At 36.5% G+C, this 20,008-nt stretch overlaps 1 protein-coding gene and 1 long non-coding RNA gene across 2 annotated transcripts; one reads left to right on the forward strand and one right to left on the reverse strand.

The window, feature by feature from the left end:
* Positions 1-3,322: 3,322 nt before the first annotated feature.
* LOC112795220 (uncharacterized) lies at positions 3,323-4,294 on the reverse strand. The gene has a single exon (XM_025837161.1). The coding sequence runs from the start codon at positions 4,292-4,294 to the stop codon at positions 3,323-3,325; it is 972 nt and encodes a 323-aa protein (XP_025692946.1).
* A 4,738-nt stretch (positions 4,295-9,032) lies between these two features.
* LOC140184351 (uncharacterized) lies at positions 9,033-12,349 on the forward strand. Its single transcript, XR_011880807.1, has 4 exons — positions 9,033-9,256; positions 9,355-9,408; positions 9,489-9,636; positions 12,180-12,349. It is a non-coding gene; the product is annotated as an uncharacterized lncRNA (long non-coding RNA).
* Positions 12,350-20,008: the final 7,659 nt, after the last annotated feature.

Genomic DNA, 20,008 nt, shown 5'->3' on the forward strand with positions numbered 1-20,008 from the left:
AGAACCTCTGTTTTATGCCCAGGCCGGTGAGGAACTCTGTGAATTTCTTGTCGGTAAACTGTGTTCCGTTGTCCGAGATGACGGCTTCCGGGATACCGAACCGTGTTATCACTTGCCTCCACATGAATTTCCTGCAATTGGACGAGGATATGCTGGCCAGCGGCTCGGCCTCTATCCATTTGGTGTAGTAGTCAATAGCGACTTTAAGGTACTTGACTTGTCCGGGGCCAACCGGGAAGGGCCCTAAGAGGTCGACTCCCCATTGTGAGAATGGCCGCGAGGACGTTAGCAAGCTAAGTTCAGAGGCCGGTGCTCTGTGGAAGTTGGCGTTTTCTTGACATTTGACACACTTCCTAACGAATTCTTTGGAGTCAACCATCATTGACGGCCAATAGTATCCGGCCCAGATTAATTTTCTTGCCAGGGCTTTGCCTCCTATGTGATGGCCGCAGCACCCTTCATGGACTTCCCTGAGGACGTAATCCGTTTGGTCGGGGTGCAGGCATTTCAGTAGGGGCTGGTTGAATCCTTTCCTGAACAATTGACCCTGGATGATCGCATACCTGGCTGCTTCCCTTCTCAGTTTCTTAGCATCTTTTTCGTTGTCGGGAAGTCTGTCGTTTTCTAAGAAGTCGGTGATGGGGTCCAACCACGAGGGGCTTAGCTTCGAGAGGTGCAAGGTGACTGCCGGCTCCTTCATCATTCCTTGGATTAGAGATCGGTTGCCTTCTCCCGGTTTTGTGCTAGCCAACTTCGATAGGAGGTCTGCCCGTGTATTCCTTTCTCTCGGAACGTGGTGAATCGTGACTTCCTCAAACTTTCGGCTCAAATCCTTGACTTTCTCCAAGTACTTTTGTAGTAACGAGTCCCTGGCTTGGTAGCTCCCGTTTACTTGGGAGGTGACGACCTGCGAATCGCTGCATACTTCCAACCTTGTTACCCCGACCTCCGTCACTAGGGTTAAGCCTCCTATAAGGCCTTCGTACTCCGCTTGGTTGTTCGAAACGGGGAATTCAAAATTGATCGACTGCTCGTACACGACCCCGACCGGGCACTCTAGGATGATCCCGGTGCCCCCGGATGTCTGGTTGGAGGCCCCGTCCACATGGAGCCTCCACCGTGTGCCCGTTTCTTCGGTTGGTTCTCCCGTCACTTCTACCAGGAAATCCGCCATCGCTTGCGCCTTGATTGCTTGTCGAGGCTCGTACCGTATGTCGTATTGGGAGAGTTCGATAGACCATGTCATCATTCTTCCCGCCAAATCTGATTTCTGGAGTACTTTCCGAATTCCTTGGTCCGTCCTTACGACGATCTGGTGGCCTTGGAAGTATTGTTTTAGCCTCCTCGAAGTGGTCAAGAGTGCCAGAGCTAGCTTTTCCAGTTTGCTGTACCTTAGTTCTGCCCCTTGTAGGGCTCTGCTCATGAAATAGATCGGCTGTTGAGCCCTTCCTTCCTCTCGTACTAGAACCGCGGCCAGGGCTTCTCCTATTATGGCGAGGTATAGGTATAGCGGCTCTCCGTCCTTTGTCTTTCCGAGTACAGGGGGTGCCGCTAGGATTTCCTTGAAATGTCTAAAGGCTTCTTCGCACGCGGGCGTCCATTCGAATGCTACCCCTTTCTTTATGAGGTTAAAGAAAGGTAGGGCCTTTGTTGCCGAAGCTCCGAGAAAACGGGATAGCGAGGTCAGTCGCCCTGCCAATCTCTGGACGTCTTTGATACAACCCGGGCTCTTCATCTGGAGTACCGCTTGGCATTTCTCTGGGTTAGCTTCTACCCCTCTTTGGGTTATCATGAATCCTAGGAACTTTCCAGCTTCCATGGCGAAGGCGCATTTGAGGGGATTAAGCCTCATGCCGTGTTGTCGGAGAGACGCGAACACACTTCTCAGGTCATTCAGAAGGTCATCGGGTCGCGCAGTCTTTGCAAGGATGTCATCCACATAAACCTCCACTGTCTTGCCCATGAGGTCACCAAATATTTTGTTCATCAGTCTTTGGTATGTCGCTCCCGCATTTTTTAGGCCGAACGGCATTACCCTGTAGCAGAAGGTTCCTCCTGGCGTTATAAATGTTGTTTTAGCCTCGTCGGGTCGGTACATCGGTATTTGATTGTAGCCGGAGTAGGCATCCATAAAGCTCAGATATCGGTAGCCCGCCGCCGCGTCGACGAGGGCATCTATGTTGGGGAGGGGGAAACAGTCTTTGGGGCATGCCTTGTTGAGGTCGGAGTAGTCTACGCACATTCTCCATTTACCGTTGTGCTTCTTTACTAGTATTACGTTCGAGAGCCAGGTCGAGTAGTCTAGTTCCCGAATGAAGCCCGCTTCAAGGAGGCTGGCCGTCTGCCTGGCCACCTCCTCCGCCCTTTCGCGCGACATCTTTCTCCTCCTCTGAGCCACCGGGCGGGCTTCCGCTTTGACGGCTAGGTGATTTGACATGACTTTGGGGTCTATGCCCGGCATGTCGGCCGGTGTCCAGGCGAACAAGTCCCCATTGGCCCTGATCATTTCTACCTAGGGTTCCTTCAGTTCTTGCGGAAGATTTATATTGACAAACATGAACTTGTCCTCCGTGTCACCGACCCTAAACTTTTCCAAGTCCCCCTCCGGTTCTGGTCTGGGGTTGTCGTCAACCCTGGCGTCCAAGTCAGCTAGGAACACCCCTGACGCCTCTTTGGATTTCTTCCTTAGGGAGAGGCTGGCGTTGTCGCAGGCGACCGCCGTTTCTAGGTCTCCCCTTATGGACCCTATAGATCCGTCGTCGGCAACAAACTTCATGACTAGTAGCTTTGTGTTGATTATTGCCTCAATATCGTTAATCGTCTTCCTCCCCAAAATGATGTTGTAGGCCGTAGAATCTCGGAGACCCACGAATTCAGCCATTGCCGATCTTCGGCCTTGGACCTGTCCCACGGAAATCGGCAGGGATATTATTCCATCTGGCTTGATGAAGTGGTCGCCTAATCCGATGACCCCGTGCTGATGAGTCGATAGGTCGGTGTCCTTTAATCCCAGTGCGTCGAACACGTTGCGGAACATAATGTTCGAGTCTGCCCCCGTGTCAACAAGGATTCGTTTTACGAGTCCTATTCCCACCCTGGCCGTGATGACCATGGATGGATTTTCAGGGGCCTCGTCGAACCACTGATCTTCCGGGCCGAAGGAGATAGATGGGGGCTTCTTAGAGCTTCGCATCGGCGCGGAGGAGACCGCCAAGATCTTGGCGTCTTTCTTGTGTGCCGATCTCGACCTTGGTGCCACGTTTTTGACAGTTACTACGTTTATCACGGTGAGGCCATGGTCTTTGTGTTCTGGCTCTTGTCGTCACTTTGTCGACCGGGTCTTTCCTTCCTCGTCCTGGTCTCGATGTCGCCTCCTCGGCTCCCTTATAAGATGGGAGAATTCTGAGAGTTTACCGTCCCTTATGGCTTGCTCTAATGCATCCCTCAGGTCGAAGCAGTCCTGTGTTTGGTGTCCATAGCCCTTGTGGTAGTCACAGTAGAGGTTCTTGTTTCCCCCCGTACGGTCCTTGAGTGGTCGGGGCTTCGACAAGATCCCTTTCTCGGCTATTTGCTGGTAAACTTCCATGATGGGGAGAGTGAGTGGAGTGTAGTTTGTGAACTTCCCGATTCGGGGAAACGGTCTGGGTGCCTTGCTCGGCCCTCCCTCTTTGGCTTGTTCTTTCTGCCTCTCTCTGTTACCCTGTTGCCTCGGTTGATTGTAGCCGTAGTGCCGTTTATTGGCAGCCACGACCTGGCTGACTTCCTCGTCATTTATGTATTCCTTAGCCACCGTTTGGATTTCGTGCATCGTCCAAACCGGTTTCGTGGTGAGGTGTTTTTGAAAGTCCTCGTTCAGGAGGCCATTTGTCAGATAGAGGCTGGCGACCGAGTCAGTTAGGCCGTCAATTTCTAAGCATTCGTCGTTGAAGCGGTCCAGGTATTTCCTGGTTGGCTTCCCGTGCCTTTGGGTTATCCCGAGCAGGTTGATCGGGTGTTTTGCCTTCGCTATTTGTGTTGTGAATTGGGCCAAGAAGGCACGACTGATATCCGAAAACTCATAGATGGATCCTTGTGGGAGGCCATTAAACCATCGGATTGCAGGTCCGGCTAGGGTGACCGGGAAGGCCCGGCACCTCACCTCGTCCCCTACTCCCTCCAGATTCATTCTAGCCTCAAAAGCCGTGAGGTGTTCCAAAGGGTCTTGGGTTCCATCGTACCTCATGTTCGTTGGTTTGTCAAAGTGCTTCAGCAACCGGACCTCAAGGATGGACCGATGGAATGGAGTGGTGCCCATTATCACGGGTTGCCGCGTCCTCACAGGCCTTCCTTTTCCGCCTTCGCGATCTCGTCCCGTGTGGTGCGTTTCCTTGCCTCGGGAGTAGATGATTGTGTCGTTTCGTCTTCTCGGGATGGGAGAATCTTCTCAGGTGCTTTCCGCTTCCGTTCTGGAAGCTGAGGCGTGCTAAGGGTGACTCCGGTGGGAATCCCTCTCCCGGCTCTCTGGGGACGAGGAGTAAGTAGGATCGGTGGTCCGTCGATCGTGCTCCTGGTCGGCTAGTTGTCGCTCCAGATTCTGAACTCTGTGGCATAGCTCCTGCATTATTCGGGCGTTGTCACCGCCAGTTTCTCCGAAAGGTCGCGTCTCACGCGTCCTTGTGCGTGGTTCGATGCGTTGCCGGGGAGACCTTCGTCGTCCTCCCGGTGAAGCGACAGAGGCTGCTCCCTCTGCGCCGGCTGCTCGGCCTTGGTCTCCAAGGCCCGGCACAACTTCCGTAACAGCGAATCCCCACAGACGGCGCCAATGTTCGGGACTACGGTTACCGGACGGTTCGGGTTGAGGTGTGAAGTGACAGGATTGCTTCGTCTCGAGCGGATGTGCCGGGACCGGATCTTCCGAGTAGCCGAGCTCTTGTTGTGGAATGATGGAGAGGGGGGTCACCTGTAAAGACACTCCGACGCTCTAGTCAGTCAGTGTGCAGGCGAGAAAGGGGTTAGGTAGGATATGTGACGTACCTTGAGGGAAGGGCAGGTCCTTCCCCATTTATACCGTGTCAGAGGTGGGCCCTGTGGGGACGGGCCCATTTTCCTCGAAGCTTCCTCATAACTGTATTGGGGGAATGGCGAGGACGCGTGTCCAGGGATCGTGGCGAGTGTTGAGGACTCGGCCGCTCGGGTCGGGTTCTCGATGGGTCGGGCCGACCCGTTCGTGGCTTGGGCCAGACCGTAACAACCCTGTTTGCCAATCCGATTTATATTGGATTGGATTAAGAGTGAAATAGACTGAGATGTCGGTCGAATCGAGTGCGAATTTAAGTTTAAACTTACTCGATCTATCCACACTCTTAATATATTAGAATATGTAGTTAAAAATTTTATACATATATAATAAAGTTGATAGAGATTGATCCTATATCTTTTTTATTTTATAATTTTATACATGTATGATAAAATTAATAGATTAATGATTTTATTATTTGTAATTTTAACATAAATTTTATTATATTTTTGTTATTTTTAATTTTAATATAGGTTTTTATATTTTTTGTTTTACTAGTATGTTTATAAAATGTGAAATAATTAAATATTGTGTTTGATTGAAAAAAAATAATTTTAGTTGGAGATAGCATTAAACAAAGAATTTTAAGTGCGGATAAAATTAGAGTTAAAAAAAAATCTTCAATCCATGCGTAAAATATATAGAGTGTAATTTTAGAAAAAGTTTAAATAATAGAATGAAGTGTAAATTTTTTTTTTACCTAAAATGATATACCAATTAAAAAGTGATTTTTTGTTTGGTTTCATCTAGAGAGAAATTTTTAAACGGCACTGACAATTATTCTAAAAGACAATTAGGTCTCCAACTAAAAAGAAATCTCATTCTGACTCTTGAATTTTATTTTTGTGAGACTAATTTATCCCTCCGTCAATATTTTTTTTAGGTTAACAGAACATGTCTATATGACACATTAAATTACTAATTTATTATTCTTATTAATATTTATTTCCTCTATTTAATTTCTATAAATAAAAAAATTAAAATTATTTATATTTCTCTATTTTTATACAATAAATTTAATTAATGTATATAAAAAAGTAACAAAATATAGAAAAAATTTTAAATAGTCATTGACAATTATCCCAAAAGACAACAAGACTTTCAATAAAAAAATCTGTTAATCCTAAGAGCATCTCTAATAGAATATTTTTAGAGTATCACTTTTGATACTTTCAAGAATTGAATTTATTTAGAATTAAAATTTGCATTGGAGTTGATATATGTTGAGTTTGAAAAACTAAATTAAAATTAATATGATGAACAAACATTATTAAAAGTATTTTTAATGTTTTATTAAAATATTTTCAATTAGTTGTTTGATGAATTTTGCTAACGGTGTAGAAAATCAACTTAATTTCATGGTGGCTCAACTTAATTAAGCTCAATTTGATCATTAAATAAATTCAGCTTTATGCAAAAATTGTTTCACAACAAGTGGCTGAGTCTTGAGATTAAGAAAGAATAGACAAGTTTAAATCACAAGCCCATGAACTAAAGTTGATAAGTCAAAGAAAGGAACTCAAGCCTGTCGGGTTGGGGGATACCGTGGGCAACCAAAAAAAAAAAAAGAAAGGAATCCAAGGTTGGTTACTACATGCATTGGTAATTGAAATTTGGAATTCAATTTGATTTAATGGCATTGAAAGCTTCTACCGAAAGCTATTTTTTTCTCTCTCCTCTCTCTTGTTTCAGTCATATCATGTGTTCATTCAAGAAAAAAGAAAGAAAAAATGGAAGGTTCAGAGATCAGATTTTGAAGAAAGGTAAAAAGATTTTTGCCAAGAAAGAAAAAAAGGCTTCGGTCATGAAGAAAAATTTATCTTGATAAAAGTATAACATAAAGTTTATTTCCTTTTTTGTGCTATAAAGAAGAGGAAAGCCTCAGAGTCTCAAGCATGGAAGAAGCAAAAATAAAAAACATAAAGCCATCTTGGATCAGAAGCTCATCAACGATCAGAATCAAAACTTGGGGCCAAAGTCAAGCTCAATGGTCAAGATTGAACAAGTTTGAAGAAAAAAGATGAGAGAGAAGAGGTAAACTTGCATGCATCAACCTCGATCCTCTCAAAAAACCTCTCTGATAAAGCCACTGCTACTCTGATGTTAGAGAAGAAAGAAGGTATGAGGGTTGAACTTGTTTTAACCTTGAAAGTTTCACCCTTCTAAATTAAGGGTGAACGGTCAAGGGTTGAAGACAAGGAGAGTAAGTGAAAAAATACAGAGTTCTCATAACTACCCAAAAGGTGCCTGAGTTCTTCTCCTTCAATGATGTTCATTTAGTTTTTTTCTTTTTAGTTTTGTCTGTTTGAGTCTCATGATGAAAAAGGCAAACATGGTGAGGTTTGTAAGAAAAAGCCAATGAGAGGTAAAAGGCATTGAGCAAAATTAGAGAAAAAGCCATGGATGTCTCAAAGTTTCTTTGCACATCTTTCTGTTGTGTGTCATGATCCTGTCGGAATTTCCTTGCAAGTTGCGTTAACACTTTGCTGTTGAAAGTTTGGTTTGAGTCCAAGTCAAATTCAGATTAGGTTTAGAATCTGGATTTGTCCCAGATAGGATTGGGTAGATCCTAGGAAAACATTGGTGTTTGTAATCTTGAAAAAGAGATAGTGAAATTCTATCATAGTTATGATGGAGATTGGACGTAGGCTACATTGCACCTAGTAGCTGAACCAGAATATATATGGTGTTATTTCTTTTTCTCTGCTTCGTTTCTGTTTCTGTTACTCAGGAGACAAAATAAAAAATGTCTCTCAATTTATTACGAGACAAAAGTAAAAATATCTTCTGAAGTTTGTTGAAAAAGTAAAAGTAATATTCTACGAAAAAGGAGGCTAAGATTCAATCCCCCCTTCTCTTAGTCACTGATTACCATCAAAATATGAAATGAAACTGGTATCACCATAGAGATACGGTATCACTTTGATGAAAAATTAATAAAACTTTATCATTTGTATAATTATATTGATAAAATAGTTAAAAAATAATATAAAATTTTAAATTAATTATGACTGAGCAATGTAGGAGCAAATTTTATTTTGAATTTTAAATCACTATTTATAATATATGATCCAACAAATATTTTCATAAAACCCAAAATAAAATTTAAATTAGAACTAATATTAAACATGTTCTAATTGACACTTAACAAATAGATAAGCTGATTAATGTATCACATAAATTAAATACGTTATGTTAATTAAAAATTGAGATCATTAATGGAGGGACGATTCAATCTTAAAAAATTAAAGATCAAGAACCCAAAAATAAAATTTTTACTAAGAGTCTTGATTATCCGAGATTAAGATGAATATTTACTCTCTTAATTATGTTGTTAACATTTTTTTAATTTTACTTTTGTGTTCCAATTAAAATTAATGTTTTATTCCGATTCTATCTCATCTCTTACATTGTTCAATCGTGTTTCATATTCCATCTCCCTACCATCCCTCCCTTGTTGCTTTTCCGTTCTACCAGCATCCAAGTAAATCACCACTAAATTTGCCATGGATTCTACTATCCACTTTTCAACCTTTTGGATTTTAATTTGCCTTTCGGTTATGCGGTTTTGAAGAGAATAATGTGAGTGGTATGAGTGTATTTGTTAGTTTGGTGATGAGTGAAAATTAAATGCGTTCAGATATTAACAAGTGCACTAAATTATTTTAAGTAATACTAATGAATATTATTTTTACGAGAATTAAAGATTTGAGCAAATAATTTTTAATTAAATTGAATGAATTTGGATTTTGAATGTTGAGAACGTGAATGTTTGTTGCAAAATTCTAGTTAATTATGAATAATTAATTAATAAATTTATTATGAATCAAAGAGATTAAGAAATTAAAATTTATAATTTAAAAAAATAAAAAAATTAAGAATAAAATTAAAACACTAATTTTAAAAATTTTGGTTTAAAATTAAACTAACAGACTAAAATAAGTGAACTAAGTCCAAATTAGATTCAAGGCCCACTCACTAACATCCCCTAACTCACCTTACCTCACTTCAGCACACTCTTCTTTCCCTCTCCCTTCATCAAAGCAACCAAAGTTGTCCTAAGGGAGAAGAGAGAAAAGAGAACACTATTTATCCTCTTCTACAATCGTCCATGACTTTTGATTCGGAGTTCCGATTGACGAGTTATTTGTGGTCATATATTCGTTTCGGAATCCTCTTCAATTACATATAAGCTTTATGGTAAAAAACTCTAAACTTCTTCTCCAGTTTTCTATTCTTTTTAAATTTGTATTTTTGGATTTTACAATATTAAGATACTATAATTTTGATTTTTTAAGGGTACTCTAACATGAATTATAAGTGGGTTTCATTCCAAATTCGATTTGATTAAGGTAAAAAAAATTTATCCCTCTATTATCCCTAAGTTTGAGTAAAAATTCTAGTGTAAATGTTGAATAATTGTTCAAATTAGATTGTATGTAGTAACTTAGTTGATTTGGTACATAATTTGGACGCTTGGGTTGATTGCGGAGCGCTAGACAAAATTTTGGAGGATCGATTGAGGCTTGGGTTTATCTGGAGAGGAAACTCAAGGATTGGAAAAAATTGCCGTCATTCAGGTACGGATTTTAGTTTTAAGTAGGTATTATGTAAAATTATGTGAATGCCTAGGTTAATTGTCCATAGGATAGGTTTGGATTGAAATTAGTTGTTGTTGTGATTAGTTAAATGAATATGTGTATGTATATGTATGATTCAATTGGTGGTGATATTGATGAGAATAGTTGAAAATGAATGAATTAGCGATGAATGTTGTGGTGTGAAAATTTAGGCTTAAGGCCGAGATAGGGTGAGAAAATCCCCTATAAAGTAAGTGAAGGTATGCAATATAAATTATTGATGATAATTTGATCGAGACATTGTATATTGAGTGGTATTATTGATTATGATTATGATAATGACTGATGAGATTGAGTATGTAAGTTGGAGCTTGATTGAGTGGGTATATGAATGTTTTATATTGTTGTTAATAATGAATATAGTTGATAGGGTGTGTTAAATAAGTTTGAAAATGGTTTGATTAGATTTGAAATTGTTGAACATTAATAAGTGAATGATTCTAATTTGGTTGTAAATTATGGATGTTGAGTATGTGTGTTTTAAAAGTTGGAGTTAGAATTGCTTGATTAGGTGTAGAAATAGTTAGGAAGAGTAGTGAATTGATGTATGCATGTTGAGTATGTTTGAAAAAAGGTTTTGGTATTATTTTTAGTTAAATTGGATTGAGAAATTGGTAAAAGGAACATTTGGGAAGTATGGTAAAAATGAGTTTTGAACCAACTTCGACAGGTCATAACTTGGCGCTTGGAGTTCAGATTTGGATGAGATTTATCTTAAATTAAAGTTGATGATGAGAACTTTAAAACGGTTTAAAAATGAAGAGAAATAGAATTTTGTAGAGAAAGTTACGAGAGTTTGAAGATGGGATTTAAAAACTAAAATTTTGAGTGTTGCAAAAAAACAAAAATTCTAAAATGTGTGCCCACGCACAAGGTCGTGCGCACGCACAATATAGAAAGAGTGTTGAGGGTTATACGTACGCACAAGGGTGATGCGTATGTAAAAATGAAATTTTACAAGTTGTGCATACGCACAAGTTGGAAAACGCTTCTAATGCATGTGTACGCACAGTATGATGTGTACGCACGATACCTTATTTTCACACTAAACCTCTGCTTTTAATTGTTTGGCTTTTCTAGCAAGATTATAAACTTCTGTAACCACTAATCATGGTCCAAATACTTATTTTTAGGCTTGAGATTGAGTGTGAACACATGGATTAAATTAAATTGATAATTAAAAGAGATTGTGGGTTAAAGTGATGAACATTGATGAAAGATTGTGAGCAACGAGTTTTTTGAATACTAGATTGAGATAAGACATGAACGATGAGTTGATGAGATTAATGATGACTGAGTATAGTCAAATTGGCTGAGATGGCAAGATCTAGGTAATATCCTGCTTGTGTATTATTTGAGGATTAATTTATTGCCAAGGTCTAGGTGTTATCCCACTTGCATGTTGATTAGTTATTACGTTGGCATCTGCACCACGTAAGGACAGTGGTTAATCTCACTTGTTCTGTGGTTGCGGTGTGATTTGGGAAAGGTGACATGATACTTTTTCTCTGAGACAGAATGATAGCCTCAATGAGACAGGTGACAGGGTATTCTCCCTTTGAGACCAGTTTGTGATAAGCTGAGAATGTTCTTTTTTGGGTATATGATGGGTTGTTTTGTCCACGTTCTCTTTGATTGTAAGGTGACATGACACTCTCCCTCTGAGACAAATAACAAGGCACTCTTCCTCTGATAAGACAGAATGATACCTCCAGTGGGAAGGTGACAAGGCACCCTCCCTCTGAGACAAGACCGACTTGTTATACTCCGGAATATGTTTTTTTTCCTAGAGATGTGCAATCTAGAAATAATGTCTGGATTAGCTACCAGATATGTCGGGTTCTGGTAGTATAATCGACATGTGAGCTCATGGCTAGTAAGACAAGCATGCATCATTTGCATTTGTGTATATTATTTTGGTGTGCATCTTGTATTTGGTTTACCTTCTTGATTAAATGTATTTATATGCTACTTGATCTAAATGCTTTATTTGTTTCTCTATCTGTGTATTTCTTATATTATTTTGTCTGTACTTTCATAACTGAGAGATCCTTCATGCTGGCAGTGGTGACGCTGAGGATTGTTTCTAATATGATGTGACAAGTGGAGGCTTGTGGTTAAATGGGTTTTAACACTGAAATTACCAAATTGAAATTATTGTGATAATGAGAAGACTTATGACTTGTATTGAGAGAGAAAATGATACTGAATAACTGAAATTGAACCATTGTGATATTAAAAGAATCGTTGTCTTGTATTGGGAGAAAATTGAAAATTTGAGATTTCTAGTTTTCTGAGATTAGTTTCTAATTATTCTGTTTGGTTTAGAAAGGATCCTAGGCTTGAACTTTAGGTTGACCGAAGTATAAGATCGCCTGGTAGGTTTGGGTAGTTTTACATTATCTCTATTTGGAATTGTTACCCTTAATGAGAACTCGAAAGGATGATGTTCTCACCTATGTTGGAATTTATTTATTTTACAGATGTAAGACGTGAGGCACGTCGCTGAGTGTCCTGGATTCTCTCTGGGAAGCAAAAATTTATTTTTGGGACTTCTATATTTTTCATTCAACTATATTTGTTCTCCACTTTTTTACTTTAATTTGTATATCTTTCTTAGAGGTTGATTATAAAGAAATATAATTTACATTTACGCTTTTGTTGTACTTTTGGGGCTATATATATATGATGGTAATCAGTGGCTAAGAGAAGGGGTTGAATCTTAGCTACCTTTTTTTGCAGAATATTACTTTTGTCCTTCTAAAGAAACTTCAGGAGATATTTTTACTTTTGTCTCATAAGAAGTTGAGAGACATTTTTATTTTGTCTCGTAATAGATTGAGAGACATTTTTCATTTTGTCTCCTGAGTACCAGAAGCAGAAACGAAGCAGAGAAGAGAGAATCACACAAAGATGTATCCTGGTTCAACTGCTAAGTGCAATGCAGCCTACATCCAGTCTCCATCACAACAGTGACGGAATTTTACTATCTTTCAACAGAATTACATTCACCAATTCTTCCTAGGATCTACTCAATCCTATCTGGGACAAGTCCGGATTCTAACCCAACCTAAACTTGACTAGGACTCACCTTAACTTTTAACAGCAAAGTGCTCACCCACCTTGCAAGGGAACAAGTCCAGATTCTAACCCAACCTGAACTTGACTAGGACTCAAACCTAGCTTTCAACCGCAACGTGCTAACTCAACTTGCAAGGGAATCCCCTTAGGATCATGACAATAAAACAGAAATACATACAAAGAATTTCTGTGATAACTATGGCTTTTTCTTTAACTATCGGCCTTTTTTCACTTATTGGTTTTTTCTTACAAACCTCACCATGTTTGCCTTTTTCACTATGAAACACAGAGAGACTAAATTGAGAAAAAGAAATATTCAATAAAATCCATGAAGGAGAAGAATAAACAGCTCAAAGAGCTATAGAAACCCAAACGTGTGCTTTCACTCCTTACCTTCAACCCTTGACCGTTCACCCTTAATATAGAAAGGGAAGCTTCCAAGGTTGAAACCCTAACCCAGCAACTTCTTCTCCTACCAAAGAGTAGCAGTGGCTTCATCAGACGGAGTTGAGAAAACCGAGGCTAATGCATGCACGCTTACCTCATCACTCTCACCCTTTTTCTTCAAGCTTCTTCCATCTTGGCCATTGATCTTGACTTTGGCCCCAAGAATGGATTCTGATCGTTGATGGGCTTCTGACTCTGAATAGCTTCAAGCTTTCCATTTTTTACTTCTATCAGCTTGAGACTCAGAGGCGATTTTCTTCTTGATGGTTAAAAATAAAAATAAACTTTTTACCAAGGTAGATCTGCTTTTTGACCGAGGCCGATCCTTTCCTTTTCTTGGCAACAAAATCTTGAAGCCTTTCTTCAAATCTTTCCTTCTGTAGAAAATATCTTTCTAAGCCTTTCTTCATAGCCTTTTCTCTGAGGCTTCATTTTTCTTCTATCTTTTTTTCTAATTATAGACGTGACCGAAAGAGAGATAGGAGAGAGAAAAGAAAAACTTTCAATGGAAGCTATCAAAGCAGATTAAACTCAATTGAATTTCAAGTCTCTATTCCCAAGAAGTGAAGTAACGTGTGAAGCTTTCAATGTGATTAAATCAAATTAAATTTTAACTTTCAGTTACCAAGACATGGGGTAACCGAAGCATGAGAGAGGAGAGAGATGAGAGAAGCTTTCGGTGGAAGCTTTTTTCAAGGAGTTAAATTGGATTGAATTTTAAGTTTCAGTTACCAATGAATGAATAACGTATGAAGCATGGTCTCTTGGGTTTTCTTTCTTTAATTCATCACACTTGGTTCTTGGACTACTTTGCTGATTGGGCTTGATTCTATTTATTTGGCCCTTTCTGTTTTTCTTTCATCAGCCACTAGTTTGGGATCAATTTGGTGTAATAGCTGAATTTGATTATGGACCAAGATGAGCTTGCTTAACTGGGCCAACTTTTATTTTCTACACATAACATGTGGCTTGTTTTCTTTTTCTTGGTTCAGCCATTTTCCATTTTAGATCAAGACTTGGAGTAATAGAATAGGTTTGCTGAATGAATGATCAATGTGTGTATGCACGGACCATACGGGGTTTGGGCTGCATCTCAAGCTTCTTGGTCCATTTTTGTTTAACTTATTTTTCTGCACACTAAACCAAACAAATCAAACAAAACAATTGGAAATATTTAAACACTCAATTAATAATTAATAATGTTTGATCATCATATTAGTTTTCTAAACTCAACAATATATACTCTAGACAGCATTGGCTTCGCGCACACACACACGCATTCGTGATTCTCTTCTAAACATATTCGTGAGCAATGTGATAGATTCGTTTTGTCATTTCTATTTGGTGATGCTTCTCTTCTGAACATATTCGTGAGCAATGTGATATTTTCGTTTTGTATACCGTTGTTTTCAAGGCTCCTAGTTAAATTATCCTTCATATATATATACTTATTTTGTTTTTTAGAGGTTGTAGTACCTCACCATCTCTGTATTACGACTTAAATGTAAAGTTTTGTATGGTAGAATGTTATACTTGTGAACCGAGAATGATGGCGGTGATAGCAAGAACATTTATGAATTTAAAAGAAGCCAGTGGAATGAGAATGTTAAAGGTTTTAGAAATTTTAACTTTTCAGAAAAATAAATCCTTATGCTTTATCTATTTTGATGCATACAAAGATCTTTTCACGACACAAATCATATATAATTAAATTTCAATTCCTTGACAATTCAATTTTTCTTTAACAATTAATCGCCAATTCTTTGGTTAACTAATTAAGAAAAGAGGTTAAGCATAATTCTGATTTAATATCACATAATATTCAAAAGTATTTTCAGTTCGAATTATATGTCATATATTCAAAGCTGGTCCTAAATAATTGAAAATTATGAGAATGAAAACGTCGAATACTTTTTAAAATACTATTTTTAGTCAAGTTAAAAAGTCACGAGAAGAGTTTTTAAACTATTTTCGATATTAAATTTTTCAAAATAATAACAAAATTAATCCAAACATAACTAGAATATTTTTTAATGCTTCTAACCTTTGAAAAAGAAAGAACGAAAATTTAATCTTGAAAGTAGGCCAATACATAACTTTAAAATAAAGTAAAACCTTAGATTAATAATCTATGAAAAAGTAAACAGAGCTTTTTACCCATAACAAAAAAGAATTAGTTACTCATGGTAAATTAAAAACAAAGCAAAAAAAACAAAAGATGAAGGTACGAGATCTTGGATTGAGATCCGAAAACTTCCGGATATATCCCCCTTGTGAACTACGTTCACTTATTTCTACTTTTATAAATTCAAAAACTAAATCTTATCTTATCTTTAAGAAGAATAAGATAACTAATATAACAATAATTCAAATTCTAATTAAAACTAAAACCAAATCTTATCTTTTAATAGCTTAATTAACAGATTAAAATCAAATCCTATCTTAACATAATCTTTCTTAATCTTAACGGAAATTACATCTCTCAGGAGTGGGTCGTGCTAAGTATTGTTGGCGTTTAACTTCATAGGTTTGACGTTTAACTTGGGCTTTGAGTTTGGTCTTGGTGCTTAACTTAGATCCCAGGCGTTGAATGCCATTTTTCTTACTTTCTTGGGCGTTAAATGTTAAGTTGTGGTGTTAGATGCCAACTTGATTGTCTTTGAAGATGTTATATGCCTAGCTTGATTTCAAGGCGTTAAACGCCACTCTTGACGTTGCACACCAGTTTGATTGGCTTCTTGGACATTGAATGCCCACACCAGTTTGATTGGCTTCTTTGGACATTAAACGCTTTGGACGTTAGACGTCAGTTCCTATGCTTTCAATTTGAATGATGCTTATTTTGCTTGTTTTTTGGTTTTCTTTTTGTTGTCTATATTTTATTAAAAATACTTAAAAAAATATATTAACAACAAAAAACACTTTAAATTAATCGATTTAGATAAAATAAATTGTAATTAACTTAAAAAAATACAAAAAAATTACTAAAAATAAAAAATACACAAAAAATACAAAAAAAATTACCAAAGATGCAAGCACATCATTTGATAAAGGTGAAAATGAAAAAAATTAATGAAAAAGTTTTGGTTGTGCATGGTGGGAGATTATGATTGGGTGAAGACCGAGAAATCTGATCTTTTGTAGTTATAGTATAGCTATAAGGGGATAATGTTTTAGTATAATAGTTTTTTAATTTAAGGACAAAATAAATATTTTAAATATCAAACCATCAATTCTACTATATAATAAGTTGTTGTTCCAAAAAAAAAAATTGATTTTGAAATAAAACACAACTCATTAATCAAGAGAATAGAATTCATTTCTCTCATAAGAAAAAAGTTCCAAAGATGTTTAAAGCAAAAAAGAAAAAGAAAGAATGCAACACACAAAAAAAGACAAAATAAACAGGATGATTAAAGAATAAAGACAAAAGAAAAAGAGATGCGACTGTGAGAGGAGGAGGAGGACGTGACAGAGAGGTGGCCGATGACAGCTGGTGAAAGGAACTCGACAACCATTAGTGAGAGGACACGACTTAGAGAGGAGTAGGAAAACGATGGTTGCGGTTCTCTTTGGCGCGCCGCATTTAACGGGAGGTCAGTGGGTGCCAGTGGAGGAGGGAGTCCACGGCAACTAACGGCAGCAGCAGTTGCAGGTAGGGTGGAATTCAGCCAAGTTTAGTCAAGTCAGGACAAATTTATGTTTGATTCATGGAATTTGAACTCGATCCATAAAAAATTCACGATTAGATTGAGTTCACTAGCGGACTCAAAAATCATAAATATGATATTTAATTTTATATAAATAAATTATAATTTATGCTTAGTAATTATAATGCATGTCCTATATATAATTATAAGTAAAAAGTGTAAGGTTATATTAAAATTAAATATATTATGCATATATATGAAAATATGAGATGGTTTTACTCATTTAAATTTAACTCATTTAATATATGAATTCGAATTTAGGCTTAATAATCTTGACTCACAAATTTATAATAATCTTAGCTTAATAAATTAACTAATCAAATCTCAAAGTAGCTTGACTAACTTCTAGCTTTATGAATGAGTACTTTGACATTGTCAACAATTTTTTACATGACAAAAAGATTAACGTAATTGAAAAATCATAAATGTATAATTAACTATTTTTTATTTAATACAATGAAAAACCTTTGGATAAATGTCACAGTATCTTGGTTATCTATACTTTTCTTTTAGGGAATATATGTGTGGTGATAGTAAAAGTTAGGTGGTTAAAGTGGCCAAGAATAAATCTATTGGAACATTAAACAAATAATATTAAACACTTAATTAAAATGACAAATTATGAAGATAAATATGTAAAATCACAACCTTAATTAAAATTGAACAACTGGGTAACATAAGAAATTATTTTGATAAAAATAATTATAAAAAATTATAAGAGAGAAAGAATCATTTTTGTATTAGTTTTTTAAAATTATTTTAATAAAAATAATTATAAAAAATTATTTTAATAAAAATAATCATAAAAAATTATAAAAGAGAAAGAATTATTTTAGTGTTAGTTTTTCGAAATTACAAAAAAAGTTTACAAAAAAAAATAATTATAAAAAATTATTTTTTAAAAATAAAAATAATTAATAAAAATTTTAGTGTTATTTTAAGAAATTATTAAAAATAATAATAATAATAAATAACTAAAAAATAAAAATAATTATAAAAAACATTTTAGTAAAAATAATTATAAAAAATTATTTTTTAAAAATAAAAATAATAATAAAATGATAAATATAAATATAATTTAAAAAATTATTCATTATTTTTTATAATTACAAAAAATTATTTTAATAAAAATAATCATAAAAATTTATAAAAGAGAGAGAATCTTTTAGTGTTAGTTTCTCAAAATTATCCTAACTAATTAGGGTCCTTTAATCACCTTTAACTTTATATTATATTTAATTTTTTTTGTTATATCTCATTATTTTAATTGTAAGTCAAACTCATATCACCTTTAATCATCAAAACTAATGCTACCAAAAAACTCTCTTTTTATATATTACTTTGATAACTAAAATAAATAATGTCAGTTTTTAATTATAATTTAAACAAAAGTAATAAGTACATATTATGCACTCTTTCATGCTATGAATATCAAATTCATGCCAGGCATAGTGTACACCAATAATATTTTCCCAGCCGGGGTTTTTTGGGGGAACGATAATAATATTATTAATTAGGGTGGACTCTTCTTCTTCTGCATAGCCGTGAGCAAATTAGGTTTCAAGGTGGATTTCAAAATCTCTAACGAGAGAGTCAACAATGTAGGAATAAGAACCAATACTGGAATAATGGCAAGTGACATCGCTGCAATCACAACACCACGGTATCCCTTGAGCATCATAGAAAGTGCGGAAACAAAAGCTATCATCATGGATGCAACGGAAAAGAAGAGAGTGATAAGGCCAAACAGCATGAAAGAGCCTAGCAGCGGAAACGACAACAATGTCCAACACAAGAACAATATGGAAGCACTCACAACATAATATGGCAGCAACTATCACTACCAGAAACACGGTGATTAGCCACGGAAAAAACCATGGCTAAAATCAAGAAAAACCGTGGCAATGAAGCGTTAGCAACGAATGGGTATCCGTGGCTAACAAGGGCGACGCATTTTCAGTTAGCCACGGTTTTTGGCCTGTTAGCCACGGTTTTGTGACCCGTGGAGACATTTAAATAGCCACGATTTTTACTATTTTAGCCACGCTCTAAACCGTGGCTAACTGACAACAATATAATCAACAAGTATAATTTTGCCACAATTTTGTCCGTGGCTAATATTGGTGGGCTGGGTTTTTTTGCCACGCTCTAAACCGTGGAGACATTTAAATAGCCACGGTTTTTACTATTTTAGCCACGCTCTAAACCGTGGCTAACTGACAACAATATAATCAACAAGTATAATTTTGCCACAATTTTGTCCGTGGCTAATATTGGTGGGCTGGGTTTTTTTGCCACAATTTTGCCCGTGGCTAATGTTAGTGGGTTATTTAGCCATGGTTTTTTCCGTGGCTAATCATAAAAGATAAATTAAAATATATATATATATATATATATATATATATATATATATATATATATATATATATATAATAAAGATGCTACTTAATACAAAATTATATCGTATAAAATAAAAAAAAATTAGCCATATCCATATAAGTAGAATTCTTATTAATAAAAATATGAAATTTAAGTAATAATGTTGAAAAGCAAATATCCTGAACTATATGAGTTTAAACTATTACAAAATCAAGTATCAGAATGCATCATTATTAGATCTCTAACGTCTTCATTGGAGTACCTACAAAAACATTCAAATAAGATTAAAAAAATGTTCCAAGACATTATTTAAAATAATAGTTTAATGTAAAAAAAAAAAAAGTAAAAATGCATACCCAATAAAGCTGAGTTTTCATTTTCACAACATAAAACATATCATTAAACTCCTCATCAATCAATATATTATATATTGCTAGACTTATATCCTACTAAACAATTTTCAATTCAATTGCTTCACGTAAGTAAGTAAGATATCAGATTACAATCAAAATCATTTAGAGAGCAGAATTTAAAAATAAAAATAGAAATGTATTAGCAATTAACAAGATCAATATTTTAGAATAGAAAGTTGAACTTACCAGGTAAATATCGAGCATATCGAGCATGCGGATCTTTCAGGTAAGTGTCCCTTGTTCCATGGCAACATGCATCCATTACTCTAAGTTACCATTGTT

Source organism: Arachis hypogaea, chromosome 4 (assembly GCF_003086295.3).
Source record: "Arachis hypogaea cultivar Tifrunner chromosome 4, arahy.Tifrunner.gnm2.J5K5, whole genome shotgun sequence".
NCBI lineage: Eukaryota > Viridiplantae > Streptophyta > Magnoliopsida > Fabales > Fabaceae > Arachis > Arachis hypogaea.

Coding starts and splice junctions, on each gene's coding strand:
- LOC112795220 (XM_025837161.1), bottom strand. CDS start 4,294: ATGGGCACCACTCCATTCCATCGGTCCATCCTTGAGGTCCGGTTGCTG.